The sequence below is a fragment of the Gallinula chloropus genome (genome assembly GCF_964237585.1).
Source record: "Gallinula chloropus genome assembly, chromosome: 35".
In the NCBI taxonomy this organism is placed as follows: Eukaryota; Metazoa; Chordata; class Aves; order Gruiformes; family Rallidae; genus Gallinula; species Gallinula chloropus.
This window is the reverse complement of record NC_140120.1, coordinates 1074395-1098897: the sequence shown is the minus strand read 5'-3', so window position 1 is coordinate 1098897 and position 24503 is coordinate 1074395. Positions and strand designations below refer to the sequence as shown.

General features: G+C 50.6%; 1 protein-coding gene across 1 annotated transcript; it reads left to right on the top strand.

Annotated features, from left to right (window-relative positions):
- Positions 1-15655: 15655 nt before the first annotated feature.
- Positions 15656-16591, top strand: LOC311203105 (olfactory receptor 14A16-like; the record flags this gene model as incomplete). The annotated part of the gene is made up of 1 exon (XM_084277740.1): positions 15656-16591. The coding sequence occupies one exon, from the start codon at positions 15656-15658 to the stop codon at positions 16589-16591; it is 936 nt and encodes a 311-aa protein (XP_084133866.1).
- Between the last annotated feature and the right edge of the window lie 7912 nt (positions 16592-24503).

Here is a 24503-nt window from a genome sequence, read left to right as displayed (position 1 = left end):
ATATGTTAGTGATAATATATAATAGTGATAAGTTATAATATTGATAGCTTATAATAGTGATAGCTTATAATGTTTATAGCATAAGGTACATTAAATGAGTGATAGTCAGAGGTAGCCTAGACAGTAGGGTGTACTAGGGACAACTACAGAACAGTAGGGGTAGTGCTCAGTGGTTACTTTCTTAAAGCATCTGTCTGTTTTCTACAAAGAGAATGTTAACCCTCTCTAGACGACTCTTGATGAATGCTGTGAGCTTGTTCAATACACAGGGTCCAAAAATCAGTGCTATTATGATCATCACAACTAGTCCCAACAAGGTAGATATTAAGGTGGTTAGACATGGCGAGTAACTAAACCATGATCCCAACCATCCTCCTTGGGCCTCTCTTTCCTTTTTCCTCTGAGCTAACCTTTCTCTCAGTTGAGCCATCGAATCCCTGACTAATCCAGTGTGGTCAGCATAAAAGCAGCATTCCTCTTTCAAGGCGGCACAAAGGCCTCCTTGTTGCATGAACAGGAGGTCTAATCCTTGTCTGTTCTGCAAGACAACCTCTGAGAGTGAAGAGGCAGATTGTTCTAGATGGGTCATAGATTGCTCGAGTCTTTGCAGATCTTCGTCGATGGCAGTTTGTAGTCGAGCCAGGTCTCGCTGATGGTTCACCAGAGAGGTCACTCCTGTGGCTGTACCAGCTACTCCCAGGCTGAGCAGTGTTGCTATTGTCAGTGCTGTCAGTATTTCTCTCTTTTGGATCCTGTTGTCTGCATCTCCCCCTTAGTTGCTCATTTCTTCATCCGAATGATATAGGACTCTGGGATCAATCAAAATGTGTGCACAAAAGTCAGTTGTAGAGTTGAAACACTTAATGGACTCACAGGGGGTGATCTGTCTGATGACAGATCCACATCCCTGATGCGGATGGAATTGCCCATTTATAGGTTCTACTGATCGCAACAGTTTCTGCACAAATCGCACTGTTCCAGCTCGCTAAGGTGGCATTGCCAAAACATATGCCTTGGCCTCTAACCTGGTTCAAAGTGATTCCTCTCCGTGGTGTATCCCACTTGCACTGAGTCGGGTTATCTTTCGATGAATAGCTAAAAGGAGTGTTAAGGGCAATGCCCTCATAGTAAGGGGGATACGCATCATAACACAGCCAACATGCATTAGTAAGATTGGGGTTGGATTGATTCAGTGATCGGAAAGTAGCATCTAACACACCTAAGAATGATTTGCCAGCCGAAAGGTGAGAGTCTGTGATCGAATTGTCTAAGGGAACCTTTTGTTCGGCTGGTAGGGGACTGGTTGGGGCCGAAGTAGGAACTGTCAAGTTTTCTTTTCCCTGTTGGTTATTGCTTTCGATCTTGACATTGGGACCGATTGCTGAGGTGGTTCTCAGCTCCTTTCTTTTAATAAAAAATAGTCCTCCCCTGTTAATGCCACCTTCCCAGTACCTAAAGCCCCAGGTTTTGCCATTAGTCCATCCCCAGTCATTCTCATTTGTTACATTGAGTATAAAATATTTACATAACTCTCCCTCCTTGGGTCTTCTTACACCCGGAGCCCTCCAAGGTCTCCCCACTACCGGTTTTTTGTACCTAACGCAATTGTGAGGTCCAAGTTGCATTTTGAGGTACCTGTCTGGTCCTGCATCTGGTGTCCAGTCAGAGGCTATGGTCTCGCATCCCCAAAGAGGACAATGGCACTGACTAGGGGAGTAGCACTGAGGTCTGCCTGGGTTAAAGCTAGGACATACATAGTACCTTGCGTCCCACCGACAAGGGTCCACTGGGAAAAGGCTACAGAGGTGCACCTTAAAGCTAGGAGGGCCTGAGGTGACGATTTTCTGGAGTATTTTATAATCCTCCATTTTCTCATCCTCCCATCTTCCTAACGTCCATTCCCGTGGCCAATGATCATACAGACCTGTAGTTGGCACAACAAACCCTAAAAGTAAAATCACACAGAGACATTGTGGCCCTTTGCCATGGGGACTGTTTTGCTGTTGTTTGGGTTCTGCCGGTTTGGGAGTCTTGGGTGCAGATGGGATGCTTACTGGGTTGTCGTCCTCCTCAGCCACCGGGGTCTATTGGTCACAGGGGCGCCCGATGATCTGATCCTGTGGACAAAGGCTCACCATTTTCATTAGTCTTATTCCAGAGGTCTGGCTTAATGGACTTAAATGGACACCATTTAATTCTGCCATCTTTTTTAACGGCAGCGTACCCTCATCCCGTTAGGACCAACCTCCATCCCTGTTCCCACTCTCCCAGCTCATTTCTGATTACAACCAGTGGGCCTTCCTCTAGTGCCCGAGTGGCCCAATGTTTTTGGGTAGGACTGTTTACCTCCTCTCCTCGGGGGAACTGATTCAGTGCTAACAGAGCAGTTGCCAACAGGCGTGTTTGGTCTCCTGTAGGAATGGCATTGGTGAAACCCTCTGCCTTTGCTAACACTTCTAATTTAGATTTTACTGTTTGGTTCACTCACTCGACTATGGCTTGCCCTGTGCTATTGTACGGGATGCCGTACGTTAAGGTAGTGCCCCATTTCTGAGCGAATGCCCTGACTGTTTTGGAGACAAAGTTTGAGCCATTTTCTGTTTTAATCTGATTAGGGATGCCAAGCCATGCCATGGCAGCTAGCCAGTGCTGAATGGTCGCTTTCGAGTCTGCCTTAAGGTGTTGCGTAGCTACGATCACTCCGCTAAATGTGTCTACAGTTACTGCTAGCCATGCTCGCGGTTTTAGCAACTGACAGAGTGTAAAATCTGTCTGCCACACCTCGGAGACTTTAAGGCCTCTGGGATTGACTCCACTGCACCGCAGCGGTGATTTCTGGCAGTGAGGGCACGTGGCTACTACATGTTTTGCGTCCGTGACTGAGATCCTGCATCTCTTTGCTAGCGCTTTAGCTCCTATATGGAGAGACTCGTGTAGCTGACGAGCGTCTCTCAGCGTCCACACCCCTTTTGCGGCGGCATCTGCTTTGTCATTGCCTGTTTGGAAAAGACCTTTTACCGGGCTGTGACTGTTGATGTGGATGACTGATATGGTGCCCTCTCGAGAATAAAGCACTTCTTCTAGCATTAAGGCTATTGCAGATGTTGACACACCAGGTCCTGACATGGCTAAGCAAAGCTTGGCTGCAAACATTGAGTCAGTCACTATGTTGAGGTGCTCTGTTGGAAACAGTCCGCATGCCAGCACAATGGCCATTGTTTCTAGCTGCTGCACTGAAAGCCCACAGTCAGTCATTTTAACACAGTGCCATTTTTCTTCTGCTTGCCATACCGCAGCCGCCCTTGAGGTTACTGAGGATTCATCTGTAAAGACCGTTGGTCCCTGTTGGGGTCGGTCCAAGACCTTTTGTGGACGGTCTATGTCAATAACCATCAGCATCTGAGTCCACGGGGGCTTTGCAGCGTACCCGATTTCTCCACCAAATCTGGCCAAGGCTATGGTCAGACACTCTGATATTGCCACTGACTGTGCTGGGAGCTGTTTACGGAAAGGTAGGTATATCTTGGCTGGTTCAATGCCTAGGTGTCTTAGGGCAAGTTTTCTGCCTTTCATGATGAGGTTACCGAGGCATTTGACTCCTGGTGAGAATGCACACAACGACTTCCCCAGGACTACCCACTGTACTGGTTGAGCTTTTTCAGGGGGGCCTTGGGCTAGCGCCCCTACACCCCCTCTCTCTGTGAAGTGTACATACAAATCAAGTGGTACGTCTGGGTTCCATCTAGTGAGCCTGATGATATCTGCTGCTCGATAAAATTGAGAGAGTTCATTGCCTCTGCTGTCAAAGATTTTTGCTCCCATGGGTTTTTTCCCTTTAAGAGATCGTACAGGGAGTTCATGATTTCTGGAGGGATTAGGACAATGTTACGGAGCCATTGCAAGGATCCCACCAACTGCTGCATATCATGGAGCGTTTTAATGTTTCGGCAGATTTTTATTAGAGGTGGGGTTACGTAGGAACTTGTTATCCCGACTCCCAGGAAACTTACACATGGCCCCTTTTTGATTTTTTGCGCTCGCAATTTCAAACCCGTTCGATTTCAGGGTCTCTGAGACCGTTGTGACTAACTGGTCTACCTGACCTCCTGTTGGTGCAGTGATCAAGATGTCGTCCATGTACTGAATGATGGTCGCAGTCGGGTCACTGCGTCGGACCGGTGCCAGTGCTCAAACCACCATGATCTGGCAGATAGTGGGCAAGTTGATCATTCCTTGAGGCAGCACCTTCCACTGGAAGCGCAGGTTAGGGCGTTGACTGTTTGGGAATACAACAGAAAAAGCAAACCGCTCCTTGTCCTCCTCATGTAGAGGGATGGAGAAAAAACAGTCTTTAATGTCAAGGACGGCACAAGGTTGCCCATTCGGTATCATAGAGTTCATGGGCAGCAGTGTTTGGACAGGACCCATGGGTTGAATTCTCTTATTTACTTCCTGCAAGTCATGTAGGAGGCGAAACCCCTCACCAGTTCGTTTGGGTATTACAAAAACTGGAGTGTTCCACGGGCTAGTAGATGGCTCTACGTGACCTCGTTGTAGCTCACAGTCGACTAGCTCGAGAAGCGCATCCATTCGAGGCTTTGGCAGGGGCCACTGCTCGACCCACACTGGCCTGGATGATTTCCATGTTAGCTTAATTGGTGGGAGTGGGTATACTGCAGTAGCCCTTACAATAAATTTGTTACCCTGGCTTTCAATAGGGCTAAAGTGTCCCTTCCCAGCAAGGGTGGGACTCCTGACATGACATATGGAAAGAGGGTGATGGTTTTTTCTGGTCCCTTTTCAGTATGGAGTGTGATTGCTATCAATTGAGCGCTCTTTCTGGCTTGAGTTAGTCCCCCAACCCCGCCTACCATGGGGGCATTTTCCAATTTCCAGTGTGGGGGCCAGTTCATTTCAGGGATGACTGTGACGTCTGCTCCAGTATCAATCAAAAAGGGAACACTGATGGTGGTGTCATTTAAAGCATTGTAAAGGGAGCAGACTCCCCACACCACTGGCGGGTCGTCACATTTTACAGCCAGGGCCACCCTGGGGTCCCGTCCCTGGAGGGTGGTCCCTGCTGTACCTGAGGGGGGAGGCAGGTTTGCTTGCAATGTTGGTTGGGCTATATAATTGGTCGCTTCTTGAGGGGGCAATGAGTTCGGAATCGCCTTGCCCCATTTGTGGCTGGTATAGTTGGGCCGCCTCATGTCCTACTCGGGAGAGAACTTGGTGCGGCCCAGCAGTCCCCTCCCCCTGAAGTTTCCTTGGTTGTTACCCCCGCAATCCTTGGCAAAATGTCCCTTCCTTCCACAAGCCCAGCACTGTCCCCTGGGCCGAGTTTGGTGCGGGGGGAGCGCTGTTGGCAAGTACCCAGACTGAGGGCAATTTCTCCCGATGTGGCCTGCCTGACCGCATTTAAAACACACCACTGCATTGGCTACTAGGGCCTGAACAGATGCCTGGATTGGCACTAAATGTTCTTCCCTTGCAACATGCTTGATCATGTCCCCAATATTTGACCCTGCTGGTAGTGATGGGAGAATTTCTCTGGTTGTTGAATCACACTGCTGACGTCAGCATTCTGCTACGACCGGGCCTTTTGCTTCCGGAGGCAGCGCTGACGAGTCTACTGCTGCTTGGAGGCGATCCACAAATTGTGTGAAGCTTTCGCTTTCACTCTGCTTTATTGTGGCCCATGGTGATGGCCTAGTGATGGCTCTAGAGACTGCACTAATAGCTTCTCTGGCTGCACGAGTAGTTGCTGTGACCTCAGGGGCCCGTAAGCCCTGTGCTTGTGCCTGAGGGGTAAGCATTGCTGGATCTGTACCCATCAGCCACTGCAGGCTAGAGTTATGCAGAACATGATCGTCCCCAACTGCTTGGGCCAGTAGCCTTGCACAGTTCTCCTCCCATTCTTGTTTGAAAACGATCATTCCTGCCCCGTCAAAAATCACTCTACAAGTTTGTTTTATATCAAAGGGAAGTAAGTCATCTCCTCCAAAAACCCCATCTATGAGAGTGGAGACCATGGCCAAATTAAGCCCCTTATCCGCAATCACTGTAACGATCGCTTGTATATCCTTAGGGTTTATTGGCGAGTGAGCCCTCCGTCCCCCGGGCGTCACCCGGACCGGGAACGCTGACGCGGCTGATGGTGCCCAGTCGGCACACGCAATTTGTATTTTTTTCCAATCCATAAGTGGAATATCTTCCTCTAGTGATTATTTAGTATATTGGATGCGAATATTTTGGCGTATGATTTTGTCTATTCTCATTTCCTCCTCTGAGTCGGAATCGGTTGTGAGCTGCTCACCCTGACTAGAGTCCAAGTCGGAGCCCGAGCTCGACTGACTGGCCATTTCCGGTGTTACCCTTCTTTTTGTTGGGCTCCGACCCCGCCCACCACCTTTGTGGGTGGATCCTCGTTCCCTCCCCCTCGACCCGCCCTTTTTCTTGAGCGGGTTCTGATTTGGTCTCCGCCTGTCGTTCTTGTTCTTGTCCCTTCCTTCTCTATCTCTACCACCCTTCTCTTCCCCTTCCTTTTCCTGTGATCCAAGCAGCTCTAGAATTTTCTCCGTTTTTGTATGTGGTCCCCACCCTTCTCCACCGGCGCCATCTTTGGGAGCACATGGTGGCAGCCATTCCTGAGATTCTGATATCTTAGCAGCAGCCCTGGCCTCCTCAGCTAGCCCACCCCAGAAAGATTTCGCTCGGTCCTGCCCCTCCATAAAAGTTTTAGCTCTCTCCTGCCCACCCACAAAAGTTTTAGCTTGCTCCTGACTCTCCGTGAGTGGATCAGGGTTCGGGTATGGAGGCGGCGTATCGCCCTCTCAATCTTTGGGCTTGGCAGGCTTATCACTGTCTGGGGACTGCAAAGTTTGTGTGGCCGCCCCGATTCCCAATTTTGGGGTGACCAACAAACATTCTTTCGCCAACTTCACAGAATCACAGAATCACAGAATCTTAGGGGTTGGAAGGGACCTCAAGAGATCATCGGGTCCAACCCCCCTGCCAAAGCAGGCTCCCTATCTCATATCACTCAGATAGGCATCCAGACGAGACTTGAATATCTCCAGAGAAGGAGACTCAACCACCTCCCTGGGCAGCCTATTCCACTGCTCCGTCACCCTCACTGTGAAAAAGTTCTTCCGCATGTTGGTGCGGAACTTCCTATGCTCCAGCTTACAGCCATTGCCCCTAGTCCTGTCCCCACAGACCACTGAAAAGGGGCTGGCCAAATCCCCCTGCGTCCCAAGTCTAAGATATTTATAAACACTAATTAGGTCTCCCCTAAGCCTTCTTTTCTCCAGGCTGAACAGACCCAGCTTACTCAGCCTTTCCTCATAAGGGAGATGTTCCAGGCCCCTAATCATCTTCGTGGCCCTTCTCTGGACTCTCTCCAGGAGATCCCTGTCTTTTTTATACCATGGAGCCCAGAACTGGACACAGTACTCCAGGTGGGGCCTGACCAACGCAGAGTAGAGGGGGAGGATCACTTCCTTCGACCTGCTGGACATACTCTTCCTGATGCATCCCAGGATCCCATTGGCTCTCTTCGCCACCAGTGCGCACTGCCGGCTCATAGCCAACCTGTCATCAACCAGGACCCCCAGGTCCTTCTCCACAGAGCTCCTTTCCAGCAGGTCATCCCCCAGCCTGTACTGATACAGTCGGTTGTTCCTCCCCAGGTGCAAGACTTTACACTTGCTCTTGTTGAACCTCATCTGGTTTCTCCCAGCCCAGCTCTCCAGCCTGTCAAGGTCTCGCTGGATGGCAGCGCAGTGTTCCTGCGTGTCAGCCAATCCTCCCAGCTTTGTATCATCGGCGTACTTGCTGAAGGTGGATGCTATTCCCTCATCAAGATCGTCAATGAAGATATTAAACAGGACTGGACCCAACACCAAACCCTGGGGAACACCGCTAATCACAGGCCTCCATTCAGATTCTACTCCACTGATCACGACCCTCTGGGCCCGGTCCGACAGCCAGTTCTCGACCCACCTCACTGTCCACTCATCTAACCCTTGTTCCCTCAGCTTCTCTATCAGGATGTCGTGGGAGACAGTATCGAAAGCTTTGCTAAAGTCAAGGTAGACGACATCCACTGCTCTCCCTCCGTCCACCCAGTTGGTGATGACATCATAGAAGGCTATGAGATTGGTCGAGCACGATTTCCCCTTGGTGAATCCATGCTGACTACTCCTCATAACCTTCTTCTCTTCCAGTTGTTTGGAGATGGCATCCAAAACAAACTGTTCCATCACCTTTCCAGGGACAGAAGTGAGGCTGACTGGCCTGTAGTTACTGGGATCCTCCTTCTTGCCTTTTTTAAAGACTGGAGTGACATTGGCTATCCTCCAGTCTTCAGGCACTTCTCCTGTAGTCCAGGACCTATTGAAGATGATAGAGAGTGGCTCCGCAATCACCTCCGCCAGTTCTCTCAGCACCCGTGGGTGTATCCCATCTGGACCCATGGATTTGTGTGCATCCAATCCTTTGAGTCGCTCCTGGACTACCCCTACCTCAACTAGAGGTGAGCCGTTCATTCCCCAACCACTGCTACTTTCGTCTGGTATCTGTGGGTCCCGAGAAGCCTTCGGAGTAAAGACCGAGGCAAAGAAGGCATTCAGTATCTCCACCTTCTCATCATCTCCCGTTACCAAGATACCCGCCTCATTTAACAAGGGACCTACATTATCCCTGGTTATCCTTTTACTATTCACATACCTGAAAAAACTCTTTTTATTATCTTTTATGTCCCTTGCCAGCTTAATTTCTAAGCAGGCTTTAGCCCTCCTAGTTGCATCCCTGCAGGCCCTGGCAACATCCTTATATTCATCCCATGATCCCAGACCCTGTTTCCACAGTTTATAGGTCTTCTGCTTCCCTTTGAGTTTACTTAAAAGCTCCCTGCTTATCCACGCAGGTCTTCTACCTCTCCTTCCCAATTTCTTACTCAAAGGGATGCACCTATACTGTGCTTGGAAGAAGTGCTGTTTGAATGTTAGCCAGCTCTCGCAGGCTCCCATTCCTTCAAACAGAGCAGCCCAAGGGATAGCCCCTATTTGATTTCGGAGGAGATCAAAGTTAGCTCTTCCAAAATTCAGGGTAGCTGTCCTACTTTTTGGCTTGCCTCTTCCACTCAGGATCTTGAACTCGATCATTTCATGGTCACTTTGTCCTAAGCTGCCCCCGACCTTCACCTCCCTAACGAGCCCATCCTTGTTAGTGAAAACAAGGTCCAGCACCCGCCCTCTCCTCGTAGGTTCCTGCACCATCTGTATCAGGAAGTTGTCTTCCATATGCCGCAGAAATTGCCTGGACTGCATACGACTGGCCGTATTGCTTGCCCAGCAAATATCTGGGTAATTGAAATCCCCCATAATGACCAGCGCCTGCGATCTTGAGGCTACTTCCAATTGCTTGAAAAATGCACTGTCAACCCACTCCTCTTGATCAGGGGGCCTGTAGTACACGCCCACGACTACATCACACATACTCGCCTGCCTTTTAATTCTTACCCACAAGCTCTCGACAAGTGGTTCGTCCCTACCCAGCTGGAGGTCAATACACTCTAGGTGCTCTCTAACATAAAGAGCAACTCCTCCACCTCGTCTCCCTAGCCTATCTTTCCTAAAAAGCACGTAGCCATCCATGGTAGCGTGCCAGTCATCCAGGCTGTCCCACCACGTCTCAGTGATTGCAATGAGATCGTGGCCCTGTGACCGCACAAAGATCTCCAATTCTTCTTGTTTGTTCCCCATGCTACGTGCGTTTGTATAAAGGCATTTTACTGGGGCAGCAGATGCAGATATCCCAAATAGCTCACAGCGAGTTTTTCAATAGGGGATGGGCAAAAGCGGCTCCACTGAGGAGTTCACGGGGTAATCCACAGAGTTATCCCTACTCTCATGTGGAGCAACATCCCCAAGTCTGCCATTGTGTTGTTGGCATTTATCTATTTCCTCCATCAACTCGTGCTGTGACTCCCAAAGCACCTGCCTTACCCCAGCGGCCTTTGTAATATCCCCTTCCCCCTTCCTAACTAGTTTAAAGCCCTATCAATGAGCCCTGCCATCTCCTGAGCTAGGATCCGCTTTCCTCTATGGGACAGGCGAGCCCCATTAGCAGTACTCATGTCCGGAGCAGAGTACACCATCCCCTGGTCAAAAAACCCAAACTTCTTGTGCAGGCACCAGCCTTTCAACCACTGATTCAATTCATGTGTTCTCCTGACCCACTCTGAACCCCACCTCCCACAAGTGGGGATAGAAGAAAATATTATTTGGGCACCCGTCCCCCCAACAAAGCGCCCTAGGTCACGAAATTCACTCTTGATAGTGCGCAGGCTACACTTTGTGATTGCATCCCTGCCTGCTTGAACTATCAACAGTGGGTAATAATCAGAGTGACTCACCAGCCCTGGGAGCCTTCTGGTAATATCCCTGACCCTGGCTCCAGGAAGGCAGCACACCTCCCTACGTGTAGGGTCTGGTCTACATATGGGGCCCTCCGTCCCACTGAGGAGGGAATCCCCAACCACAACTACCCTTCTTTCTTCTTGCTTTGCTGAGGCAGTCACAAGGCATGCAGATACTCGCCTCGCTCTGGGCTTTCGCTTCCTCTGAGGTAGAGGGACTGTATTCATCTCCTCACATACCTCCTCTTCAACTTCCAGGGCTCCAAACCTGTTGCATATGGGGACCTGGGGGAGCGGGGTAGGTAGGCAGGGGGAGTGCCTACGGCAGCGAGTAGGGACTGCCTTCCAGACCTCCACAGGGTTTGGGTCACTCCCATTTACCTGGCTAGGGCTGGGCAGGGGGACCGCCTTCAGTAGTGTGGAATCTACCTGGCACTCTTCCCTCTTGGATGCCAGGGAGCTACACCACCAATCAATTTCCATCTCGCATTCCCGAATGGCTTTCAGCCTTTCGAGCTCTTCCCGCTCCTTTTCCCGGGTGGCTTTCAGCCTTTCGAGCTCTTCCCGCTCCCTTTCCCGGGTGGCTTTCAGCCTTTCGAGCTCTTCCCGCTCCCTTTCCCGGGTGGCTTTCAGCCTTTCAAGCTCTTCCCCTAGATTGGCAACTAAGCAGAGGAGGTCATCCACCTGCTCACACCTCACACAGGTGAGGCCCTTGCCTCTTTCCCCTGGCAGCAAGAGACTCAAACATTCCCTGCAGCCAGTGACCTGGACCGAGGCGTCCCTAGGCACATCCCCCATTGGGGTTGCCCCAGATTTAGAGAGGGAAGGTCTCCGCCTGGTAGACACCATGGTCCAAATGTATGGACACAGAAGAAACCGGGAACCCTAGGCACAACCTCTGTACTCTGCGCTGGTGCGCTCAATTACCCCTCTGAGCTAGGAGGGGAGGCTCACGCTGCCTGCTTGCCCTGCCTGCGCGAACTGCCGTGCAAACTGACGCGCCACGCCCTTCTGACGCGCCAGCTGCTGCTCTGAGTTTCAGGGAGTTAAACCCTTGCCTTTCTGGCAGTTGTCTGACTCATTCTGTCTTTAGCCAGCTCTTGAGTTGTGGTGATTTCACAGTCTCCTTCCTCACTAGAACATCTCTCACAGGGTTAAGCTTTGTGGCAGGTGAACCTCACTGGTGGCAGATTGCACTTGGCACAGAGTGAGGAGTGTTGAATTTAATGGTGAATCTTGTCAGGTTTCTTGTGTTGTTGGGAAAATAACTCCCTGTGTGCTGCCTGTGTGCAGCCAGTTCTCTAAGGAAAGCAGGGGAGCTGGTACAGAGGGGCTGTAATGCCCCACTGTGGAGTGCAGAGAGAGACCTGATGTAAGGACAAGGGATGCAAGTCCCAGTTGGCTGGTGAGAGTCATGGTGGGCTTGTGGAGATGTGCAGCAAGGTTGTCCCCACTGCCTCAAGGGACCCTTTTTCGGAGCAGTCCAGACCTCCTTAGGAGGCACCCTGGATCAATCTCAGTCAGAGGTGGTCACGTCTGCTCTACAGTGAAAATAATAACCTACACCCTTAAAAAGAAATCAATTTACTCTGAGCTCCCTTTGAAACAGCTTCAATGGTCTGTACATCCCTTGAAGACTTGAAGATAATTACATGAAGAGACATAGCTCATTAGGGCTTGCTTTTTCTTTTTAATGAGCCCTGGGGTGCATTTGGTGCTGAGTCCTTGAAGCTCAGGTACTGAGAGGAAATTACACAAAAAACTCCATGTCAAAAGCAGAAGCCAAAGTACCTGAAGTATTAATGAATCCCACTGAGAGCCATTGCTGACTGAGCCTCCCCAGGGACTCGTTAGCACAGGTAATTGGAGGCCATGTTGGCTGGTAGGCAAAGGTAATGTACAAGCAGCTGAAATGCTGAGCAAGCCCTGGAAGGGTTTATTGAAGCATGAAAGGCCAAGCCCTGACCCCCAGCCCCAGGAAAGACATGTCCTGTCCCTCAGTCATTGCTCAGGGCTCTTCCTGGGTCAGCATGGGGTGTGTAATGCTGAGGGAAGAACAACAGGATGAGAGTTTCTCCTCATTGTTGGTCCAAAGCCCAGCTAGAAATTCATCTTTCCTGCATGTAAATAAAAGAAAGACCAGGGAGACCCTCCAGGTCCTCCAGTTTCCTCCCTTCAGGAGGAAACATTGTCAATAGATGAGGCCAAGGCTGAGGTGCTTAATGAAATCTTTGCCACTGTCTTTAGTAGTAGGAGCAGTTGTACAGAGAGAATCCAATTCCCTGAGCTGGGAGACAGGGACAGGGAGCAGAATGACCCCACCTCAACCCAGGAGGAGATGGCCCTGCTACACCACAGAGATGTGCACAGATGTGTGGGGCTGAAAGGGTGCTGAGATATCTGGCAAGGGGTGTTCACCAAGCCTCTTTCCATCAGTCCTGGCTGACTGGAGAGGTATCAGCAGACTGGAAATCAGTCAACGTAACCCCTATATAAGAAGGGAGAGAAAGATGATCAGGGAAATTACAGGCCTGATAGTTTGACTTCAGTGCCAGAGAAGCTGATGGTGCAGATCATCCTGAGCACCATTATCCAGTTCATGAAGAACCCCCAAGTGATCAGGCCCAGCCAGCTTGGGTTCATAAGGGCAGGTCCTGTTTGACCAACTGAATCTCCCTTTATGACAGAGTGACCTGCTTCTTGGAGAAGGGAAGGGCTCTGGATGTTGTCTACCTTGACTTTAGCAAGGCCTTGGACACAGTTTCCCACCACCTTCTCCTAGAGAAGCTCACTGCTTGTGGCTTGGAAACTGTGGTGGTTCAGCCCCAAACAATCGCTGAGCCACCACATGCTGCTCGCTCACTCCCGGAGGAGAAACAGACAGAGCCTCTGTGGGTTGGGATAAGGACAGTTTACTGACAAAAGCACAATAAAAGTGGAACAATAACTACCCCTATTGCACTCACACCCAGTGATAGCACAGAGAGTACCTTACAAACCCAACAATAGCAGACTGCTGCACCATGCCACGACCACCCCTCCCCAACCAGCCCAATTTCCTTTGATGGGGAAGTGATGTCAGGTGGTGTGGAAAACAGCCAAGGCGAACTAAGGTCACATGTGCTGGCTGCTTGGGGAGGTCAGCTCTGGCCTGGCCAGAACCAGGACATTACTCACCCCTGTTTCCACACCATCGACATCATGCCTGGATCTCACTATTTCAGAGTCCTGGGGAGGTTCATCACATCATTTATCCTTTATTTAGACCATCTGCCATGGACTGATTTTGTTATACACCAACAATTTAGGGGCTATCCTCACCTAAAACTAAAACCCCCCAGTGTACACACTGGACTTCCCCATCCTTTCTCATCATCCACCAAGTGCACCCAGTTCCCTGAGTTAAAGCAATCCCACAAATGGGTTTGTCTTTGCCTGTAGCAGGAATAACCTGGTCAGGTTTTGCCAACTGGTTTTAATGCACACTACAGGGACTTTATCCCCCTCTAGTGTCTCTGGGAGTTTTGATTGGGCATGGCTTCACCTCTGGCCCTTCAGGTGACAACAGGGGTTGGTGTCTGAGCAACTCTCTCCTGTCCTACTCCCTCAGTAATTCCCATGGGCACTGGGACCAGCAGGTCCCAGGCAGTCATGCTCCTTAACCTTGGCAGGGGGTCAGACATCCCTGCCTGTCCCTGCCTGGGGGTCCTGTCTCATGCAGAGACAAGGAAAGGTGATTGTCCTGCCCAGCTCTGGTTTGAGCAGGAGAAAGGACTCTGCTGGACAGAAGGATTTCTCCCCAGTAAGGGACGGAACATCACAGATGAGATCACAGAGCAATCCCCATGAGGCCTGAGGCACCAGGAGGGAGCATAGATGAACTGGTCCTCCCCTGCTGAGCTGGGCTGGGCTCCTGGGATGGAGGGAGCTCATGGCAACCCAGCAGTGCTGCAGAGAGACAGCTCTGGCCAGGAGCAGCTCCTCTGCCAAGCACACATGGCTGGGGACACTGCCTGTAGGCACCGAGGGGAGACCTGTGAGGCTGAGAGAGCTGATAGATGCTGAGAGCTCACTGGAGGAGAAATCTCCACAGCACTCTGCCTGGTATGTCTGTGGGTGCAGGGCAATGCAGGTTCTGTTCCTGGAGGGATCTCCTAAAGCTGGGACATGGGGCAGTGTGTGGGCTCTGTCAGGAGGACAGGTTCTCTATAGGACCAGAAAGTGCTGCCTGGAAGGGATGCCCTTGTGCCCCATCAGAGGGACAGGGCAGGACAGCTGTCTTCTCCTGGGCATGGCTGCAGAGGTGGGAAGCAGCGTGTGCACCCAGGGGTGCCCAGGGCTCTCCTTGCGAGCAGTGTCCCTGCACCCTGGGGGCTGCGTGCTGGGGCAGGGACTCTGCTGCTGCCAGTGTCAGCACTCAGCCTGCCTGGTGGGCTTCCATCTGTTTTGGTGCACAAAGAAGCTCTGGGTGGCAAGTGTGACCCATGGAAGGACAGCGTATTGTCCTTCTGCTGTCGAAGTGTGCTGTGTAGGACAGGTTTGCTCCCAGCTCCAGCAGATGCCTGGCAACTTCCCAGACGCTTTTCAAGAACACCAAGGATGCATTTTCCACTCCAGGTAAAGAGACTTTGCTTTGAATTTTCTGCTTTTGTGCACTGGGTGGGAAGTGGGACCTGATCTTTTCCTGATATCTTTGCAGAAGGCAGTGCAAACGCATTGCTAATTAGGACTTGTCAGAGCATCTCCTGAGCCCTGCACACACAGAGGTTCCCTGGGGCAGCGCCCTGATGCCAGGAGGGGTCTGCAGGGCAGAGCTGAGCACAGGGCATGTTGGATGAGGTATGTGAGCAGAGAGCAGGAGGTGACATGGGCAAAGATATCAGTTTCAGGGACAGCTCCAGGCAGCAGAGACAATTTCAGGGAGGGAGAAAGAAGGAGCTGCTTCCAGAAATGCCCTGGCATTGAGACCTCCCTGAAATCCCCTGCAGTGCAGACACTGATATTCTACAGAAGTATGGCAGGAATGAGTCCTAGAGAGGCCACAGATGACCAGGGTGTCCCAGCAGTGGCATGTTCAAGGCAGCACAAAAAAGACCTCCCAAAAGGGACCTGCCAAAAGTCCTCCTGAATTCAGAGAGTCAATGTGAATTGGAAGAGGTTTTCCTCATAGAAGAGTTCCCTCACTTCTTACTGCGTTTTCCTCCTTTGACAGGTCTCCATAATTGAAAGCAGATGTCCAACAGCAGCAGCTCCATCAGCCAGTTCCTCCTCCTGCCCTTTGCAGACACAAGGGAGCTGCAGCTCCTGCACTTCTGCCTCTTCCTGGGCATCTACCTGGCTGCTCTGCTGGGCAATGGCCTCATCATCATCACCATAGCCTGTGACCACCACCTCCACACTCCCATGTACTTCTTCCTCCTCAACCTCTCTCTTACTGACCTTGGCTGCATCTCCACCACTGTTCCCAAATCCATGGCCAATTCCTTGTGGGACACCAGGGCCATTTCCTACACAGGTTGTGTGGCTCAACTATTTTCCTTTGTATTTTTGATCGCAACAGAGTTCTGTCTTCTCACAGTCATGGCCTATGACCGCTACGTTGCCATCTGCCACCCCCTGCACTACGGGACCCTCCTGGGCAGCAGAGCTTGTGTCCACATGGCAGCAGCTGCCTGGGCCAGTGGGTTTCTCAATGCTGTGCTGCACACAGCCAACACATTTTCATTTCTCCTCTGCAAGGGTAATGCCCTTGACCAGTTCTTCTGTGAAATCCCCCAGATCCTCAAGCTCTCCTGCTCATACTCAAACATCTGGGAAATTGGACTTCTTGGATTTAGCTTCTTTTTAGTTTTTGGGTGTTTTGTGTTCATTGTGGTGTCCTATGTGCAGATCTTCAGGGCTGTGCTGAGGATCCCCTCGCAGCAGGGACGGCACAAAGCCTTTTCCACCTGCCTCCCTCACCTGGCTGTGGTCTCCCTGTTTCTCAGCACTTCCCTGTTTGCCTACCTGAAGCCACCCTCCACCTCATCCCCATCCCTGGATCTGGTGGTAGCAGTTTTGTACTCAGTGGTTCCTCCAGCAGTGAACCCTCTCATCTACAGCATGAGGAACCAGGAGCTCAAGGACGCTGTGTGGAAACTGATGACAGAATTTTTTAAGCATCGATAAACTGCCCATCTTTTTCTGCAGATCACTGATTGTGTAACTCACAGTAGTTTACTTTTCTCCTCTGGCTTTTCTAAGTGGCAATAATGAGGTTCATGTTCACACCACTCCTAATTCAGCATCTCCATGTCTTGGGCGACCCAGATGCTGCATAGGATGCAAGCTGCACTCACTGTTTTTCAAAAGAAAATACAGGACTCAGATGTCACTTGATTCTTTCTCTGAGCACTTCTCTAGAAGTCCCTGAAGGCTAAAGTGGGTGAGTGTGCATTGTGGAGGCACGTGGCAGTGTCCTCACACAGCCAGGCTACCTGAAGGAGGCTCGAAAGACCAGCAGAGCAGGGTCTGGTCTGTTTCCGTCTTCTCTGGGCACCCAGGACATGCTGCCCCAGACTGATCACAGAATCAGGGAATCATTAAGGTTGGAAAACACCTTCAAGATCATCAATCCAACCATCCCACCTACACCTATATTACCAACAAAACCATGCCCTTAAGTACCTCAACCAATCTTTCAGTCATGCTCTTGATAAAGGGTGGGATCATGTGCGTGTGGGATGAGGAGGAAGAGAGAAGAGAAAATAAAAGCCATCTTCACAGCTGCATCCAACTGCACAAGTCATCCTTAAGGCAGATCTCAATGTGATCATCATCAAACAGCCAATAACGACCACCATTTCCAGCACTGGCACCTCACCCTGCTTGGAGAGGTTGTTTGTCCCTCCACAGAGAGACACTGAAGGACTAGGAGAGAAGTCTACATCTAGACAGGCAGATACAAATGAAAAAGAGTCCCATGGATTGTATTAAGGCAGGGAGTTCACTAAGCAGATTCCATCACATGTGAAATAAATCAATTTGGATAAATTAAATATCATTATGATGAATATTTGGATGTACTTAGTCTTGTTCTCATTTTGCCTTTTCTCTTGTATATTGTCATCATCACCATCACATTCTTTATTGTAATAATCAGTCTTTATGTCAAAGCTTGAGGATTTTTGCTTTGTCCTTTCATCCTCTTGGGGGTTGGTTGTAAATGGGTGGCTGCTTGATGCTTGACTTCCAGCTGGGGTTAAAGCAGAACACCTGGTCTGGCCCTTTTTTGAGCAAATGGTTGGTCAAGTTCTTTTCCAGGTTCACTGCAGTCTGAATGATGCTGCCCTTCCTTTCCCTTCATGTTTTCAAATTACAGAAAGGTCTAAGGTTCTCTCAGACCACACAATTAATTCACATGTGAACAACAGAATCACACAATCATAGGCAGGTGGGTGTTTTGAGGGACTTCTGGAGATCACCTAGTCATAGAATCATAGAACCATAGAATCATAGAATCATAGAATGGTCTGGGTTGGAAGGGACCCCAAGGGTCACAGAGCTCCAACCCCCCTGTCACAGGCAGGGACACCAACCTCCAGGCCTGGAGCTACACAAGGCTGCCCAGGGCCCCATCCAACCTGGCCTTGAACACCCCCAGGGATGGGGCACCCACCCCCTCTCTGGGCAGCCTGTTCCAGCACCTCACCACTCTTTCTGTAAAAAAACTTCCCCCTAATATCTAATCTAAACCTTCCCTCCTTTAGCTTTAGTCCCTTCCCCCTTGTCCTGCCATTATCTACTCTTTTAAAAAGTTGAATCCCCTCCTGCCTATAATATGCTCCCTTCAGGGACAGGAGGGCTGCAATGAGGTCCCCCCACAGCCTTCTCTTCTCCAGGCTGAACAAGCCCAGCTCCCTCAGCCTCTCTTTGTAGGGCAGGTGCTCCAGCCCTCTGATCATCCTTGTGGCTCCTCTGAACCCTCTCCAACAGTTCCACATCCTTCTTGTATTGGGGGCCCCAGCTCTGTACACAGGACTCCAGATGGGGCCTCACGAGGGCAGAGTAGAGAGGGACAATCACCCCCCTGTCCCTGCTGGCCACTCCTCTCCTGATGGAGCCCAGGATACCATTGGTCTTGTGAGCTGCAAGAGCCACTGCTGGCTCATGTCAAGCTTCTCACCCACCACAATCCCCAAGTCCTTCTCAGCAGGGCTGCTCTCCAGGAGCTCTTCTCCCAGTCTGTATCTGTGTCTGGGATTCTTCCGTCCCAAGTGCAGCACCTGACCCTTGGCAGTGTTGAACCTCATCAGGTTCCCCCGGACCCATCTTTCCAGCCTGTCAAGTCGCACTCCCCGACAAAGTTGGGTCACCTAGAGTAGGTTGCACAGGACTGCACCCAGGAGTATTGACCACATCCCCTGTCAGTCTTCTCCAGGCTTGTCTCTGCAGCACTGCTTCCTCGCAAGTCAAGCCCTAACCAGTTCTGGTGGTTGGGATTACACCCCTCTGGGTGCAGGATCCTACACTTGGCCTGGTTTAATTTCATTTGGTGTCTGTCTGGCTAATTCTCCAGTCCAAATCTCGCTGAATTGCAGTGCCTTCTGGTGCGTTGGTATCATCAGCAAACTGTCTCTTTGTCCATTGACGAATATGTTGAATGAGACCAGACCTAGAACTGACCCTTAGGGCCCACCACTGGCTACACATTGCAACTAGACCCTGTGCCGCTTATCACAAACCTCTGGGCTCTTCCATACAGACAGTTCTCATAACATCATAGAATGCTTTGAGTTGGAAGGGACCTCAAAGATCATCTAGTTCCAACCCCCCCTGCTACGGGCAGGGACACCTCTGCTACATCAGAGAGCCCAAAGCCTCATCCAACCTGGCCTAAAACATTTCCAATTACAGGGCTTCCACATCTCTGGGCACCCTGTTCCAGCACCTCAGCACCCTCATAGTAAAGAATTTTTTCCCAACATCTAATCTAAACCTACCCCCTTTCAGCCTGAAGCCATTACCCCTTGTCCTTGATCCAGAGCCATCCGCAGCTTCTCTGGGAAACCTGGGCCAGGACCTCGCCATTCTCACAGTGAAGACTCATTTCCATAGAGCTAATGTTAATGCAACTTCCTTCAGGTAAAACCCATCCCCCCTGTCCTCTATCCACATGCCTTTGTAACCAGTCCCTCTCCAGCTTTCCTGTAGCTCCTTTAGGTGTTGGAAGACTGTAATAGGTCTCCATGGAGCATTCTCTTCTGCAGGCTGAAGAAGCCCAGCTCCTGCAGCCTGTCTTCATAGGAGAGGTGCTCCAGCCCCCTGATCATCCCCATGGCCCTCCTCTGGACTCGCTCCAACAGGTCCATGCCTTTCTGTACTGGGGAACCCAGAGCTGGATGCAGTAATCCAGGTGGGGGTCTCAAAAGAGCAGAGTAGAGGGGCGATATCACCTCCCTCAATGTGCTGGCCACGCTGTTCTTGATGCAGCCCAGAACGTGGTTGGCGTTCTAAGCTGCTAGCACACACTACTGGCTCATGTTGAGCTTGTCATCCACCAACACCCCTAAGTCCATCTCATCAGGGCTGCTCTCAATGCATTCTCCACCCAGCCTGCAGTTGTGCATGGGGTTGTGCCAACGCACGTGCAGGACCTTGCTCTTGACCTTGTTGAAGGGGTGGCCTGTCACTGGGAAGCTTGCCCCACCTAGATCTGGGCCTGTGAACAATGCTGCCTGCAGCTAGAGCGGCACCCCATGGAAGAGACCCCCCTCCAGCTGAGAGAGAAAAAGACCCTGTGGGAGGCCTGGCAAATCGACTCTATTGGAGCCCTTGGGAAGGCGGAGGGGAAACAATAGTATTAGTGGGAGTGGAAATCATTTCTGGCCTAGTCCAAGCCCAGGCATTTCCAGGAGCAGCGGGAGAACGTCCAGGGTGGACCCTGACAAATGAGTTTCGATTTCTGCCAACCCCCAGTCTGTTCAGTCAGCCCAGGGCAGTCATTTCACTGCTGCCAAGGGGCAGGAGTGGGCCAAGGAAGGAGGAGTCAGGTGAGGATTTCACCCCCTGTGTTACCCCCAAGCTTTAGTCCCTTTTTGTGTATTGTCCTACAAGGGATTCTTAGAATTCTTGCTGGAGGGTGCAAGTGATTAAAAATTGGGTGTCCAGGAATTAGGTATCCTAAAGCCCATGTTCTGCTCCATTTATGTGGTAATGCTTGGCAGGCCTTTCCATCTTCACATAGCCACCCTGAGCCTTCAGGAGTACGGTCACACAAAGAATCTCCTCTTCATCTGTTAAGTAGAGGGAGTGGACACCCCCTTGGGATGGGAGTGGTGTACTTGGCATTGGTGAGGCTGCACCTTGAGTACTGTGTGCAGTTCTGGGCTCCCCACCATAAGAAGGACATTGAAGTCCTTGGGCAAGTGCAGAGAAGGGCAACCCGGCTGGGGAAGGGGCTGGAGGGCAAATCCTCTGAGGAGCAGCTGAGGGAGCTGGGGCTGTTCAGCCTGGAGAAGAGGAGGCTGAGGGGAGACCTTATTACCACCTACAACTACCAGAAGGGAGGTTGTAGAGAGGTGGGCGATGGTCTCTTCCGCCAGGTGACAGAAGATAGAACAAGGGGCAATGGCCTCAAGCTGGGTCAGGGCAGGGTTAGATTGGATATTAGAAAAAAATTCTTCCCTCGCAGAGTTGTCAGGGCCCGGCACAGGCTGCCCAGGGAGGGGGTTGAGTCACCATCCCTGGATGTGTTCAAAAAAAGGGTTGATGAGGTACTTAGGGATCTGGTTTAGCATAGGATGGGGATGGTTGGACTCGATCTTCAAAGGTCTGTTCCAGCCTGGTGATTCTGTGATTCTGTGACTGTTTTGACAAGAAGCGTTTCCTTTCATGGGTCAAAACACAAGCTCCAAGTTAGGGCTGTAGAACTGACATGAAAGTCTCCTAATTGTAAGGCACTTGTATCATTTCCCATTAGAATGATGGCTTTTCCCAAACGTTGCAGCTGTTCCTTGGGATTGGTCCCATTCTTTCACTTGCTGTTCTCACAAGTGTCTGGTGTCAGGACACTCGACATCACTGTAGCTGTCCCCCAGCATCATGTTTATCTGCTGGGGAGCTGCACTGATTTGTGACCAGGCAAACATTCAGTTCCTTCAGCTGCTGGAGAAGGCCAACGTAGTCTCCCTGCCCTCTGGAGCCAAGAGCTATAGGGCCAACTCCAGTTAGCAACTGCCACTGGTATTCCAGAGAGGGGCGGTTCCATGTATTCCATGGGCAGTGTGGTACAGATCCAAGAGTCATTGTCCTTCCAAGCAGGAATGGTGTCAAAGAACCGTGTTAATACATGGACAGAGTCATTTTTCACAGTGCCAGCTCCTCAGTTTCAGCCTTCAAGATCCTTGGGGTTCAGAGGACCATTGCTCTCCTGGGGCTCTTTTTACTCAGGAAGGATGAATCCAGGGAGGTCGCTCTGACTCATGGAAACTAACTTCACAACTCAGGGAGAGTCCCAAAGCAGGTCTGGTTATTGCAGTGCTGGGTGCAAGGGGGGCTGGCGCCTCCGTGCCTGCACGCTGACTCAACAAGCAGTGGGATATTGATTAGAGTCTCATGCATATACAGAAGAATTCTGAGAAAAGGTTGTGCTATTCAAAGCAGTTTTGAGAATTCATTATCATAACTCTCCTCCCTTTGGGGCAGGCGAACTGTCATCTGGTGGCAGTCTTTGGGGGTCTTCTGGAGGAAGGCTCGTAGTCTTCCTCAGAGTAAACTAGTCACCTTTGGTGCAGATTGCTGAGTTACAGCCACAAGGTCAGTTTGCACCTTGACTAATTGCACCAGCAGCTCCTTCTGTCTTGCCCCTGCCTCTTCCTGTTGCCTCCTCGATGTTATCTACCCTTCAGCTGGGGTTGGACTTGATGATCTCTCGAGGTCCCTTCCAAGCTCCACGACTCTGGGATTCTGGGATTCTGCTCATGGTAAAACATCTGCTCATGGTAAAACATCTGCTCGTTAGTGTCTGTCTCTTCCTAGCTATTGTTCCATTAGTCATTTGGAGATGTCAAACTCATATTTGCCTACTAAACCAATTTCTATCTATATCAGCTTGTTTAGCGGTCGCAATCGTGAAGAACCTGTCTACACAGAGCAGATAAGAAGCAGTTCTTCAATTGCAGCGCTGGGGAACACGGGGGATGGCTCCACCAAGGACGTGTTCCCCCAAAGGAACAAAGCACAACATATTTATACAATTTTATCCAAGTCATTGCACATCATGCTCGCTTCTTAGCTTGATCTTTGCAGTGATTGGCTTTTGATGGCTTCACTTTATCTATATTCTTATTCTATAAAAATCATTGGTTAACTACGCTGATTGTTGTAAATACAAAGAGGGGAGGATAGTGATTAGCATATTCATGTTACTTCCTGGAAATCATTCTCCTATGTGAATGTCCTCCACGCATGTGTAGTTGTGTTGAGCTGGGTCCTCTGGTGGTCATCGATACTCTGCCTCACTGTGTCTGCGAGTGAACCCCATCCTTGAGCAAGCTCACTTCATCTTCGGCTGCTGTTTCTTAACCAAAGCCAGTTTCTTCATGGACTTATTGTTTTAACTCAAGGTCTGTAACCAGCACCCACTGTTTTAATTCAGAGTCCATAGTGATTTTCCACAGTGATAAAGGCACACACCATCTTGTCCATAAAAGCCTTAACATGCTGTATATTCTCATATCTCCTACAACACCTTTAAAAGCAAAATCATTTTATAAACTAAAACCAAAAATCACCTAGAAGTTAAGCTGTTTTATTAGGGTTACTGTAACAAGCTCTCGTACATTTAAACCTCTGGCCCTGGTCCCTAATGCACTTTTCTTCATTTGTTTCAATTGTTTTCCTAGAGATCCCTTCTAATTCTTCAACTGCAACGCTCGGTTCAAGTGTGACAGCTGTTCCCCTCACAGGTTAAACACGGCTTAGGCCAAAAATCTGTTCTTCTTGTCTTCCTGCTGACAAAAAGGGGAAAACCCCCATCCCCTCTGCTCCCATCCAGCGTAAAATGGGGCTGGGAAACACCATCTTCCAGCCTGGAAAAGTCTCCTCGCGGCCGGGTTGGGATTTGTTTTTGCTGAGGGTTATTTGGTGTGTTTGGCCGGGATCGTGCTGTGAGGAGTGACGACTCCTGGCCACCTTCCCCCCACCTGTGCTCCCCTCCTTTTCCTCCGTGGGTTTCTGGGCCCCTGTCAAGGTGTTTTTTAACGTTGAGGGAGAATGAAAACTATTGCGGGATGACAACACGATGGGACGGGGGGTTGGGGTGGTTTTGGGTGGGTTTCTTCCTCCCCTCATTCCCCCTTCGTTTTGCCATCAGGAGGGAAAACTCTTTGCCCCGAGGTGAGGTGACTCCAACAACATCACCAAGTGTTCTGCTGCTTAAAGAGCGAAGCGGATTCAAGATGTTTTGGCTTGAAAAGCACACGAGTGTTGAGTGCCAGGAGGAGGTCAGGGGTTGGGGATAGATCCAGGGCCCTGGAGTTCTTCTCCCGTTCCCCATTTGGCCTTGTCTCCTCATCCTGCTACCCAGACATCAGCCAGGGAGGAGAAAACCGTCTCCCTTCCGCCTCAGAGAAGTGGCGTTCTGAGCCTGAAGCGCATCTGTCCCCCTCTGTGAGTTCTAATTCGTTGCTTTTTTGGAAGGATTTGAGATTCCCCCAGCCCGTCTCTTTCCCCCCGACCCGCCTCACCACGTGTGACATCACATGTGTTCCTGTCCCTATAGCAACGGGCTGGCCCAGGAGTGGCCAGTTTCTTCCCAGCACCCTTTGCAGGTAGCAGCCAGCAGTATAAGTGCTGGTGCCTTGGTTTACGCTTCCCGACGTGGGGGTTCACTCTCTCCAGCTCCTCTTTGGGAGCTTCTCCGGGGTCATCAGCCCAGCCTCGCTGGACCCATACAGGTCAGTCATTTGTGGATCCCAACAAGAACTGCAGCCGACAGACATCTCAGAAGCCAGGTCCTGGAATCCTTGAGCTGCGGCCCGGGGAAGGTGTTTGTCCACCACTGAGCTTCTCCTTATCATCTGTCGAGGTAGCCGACTTC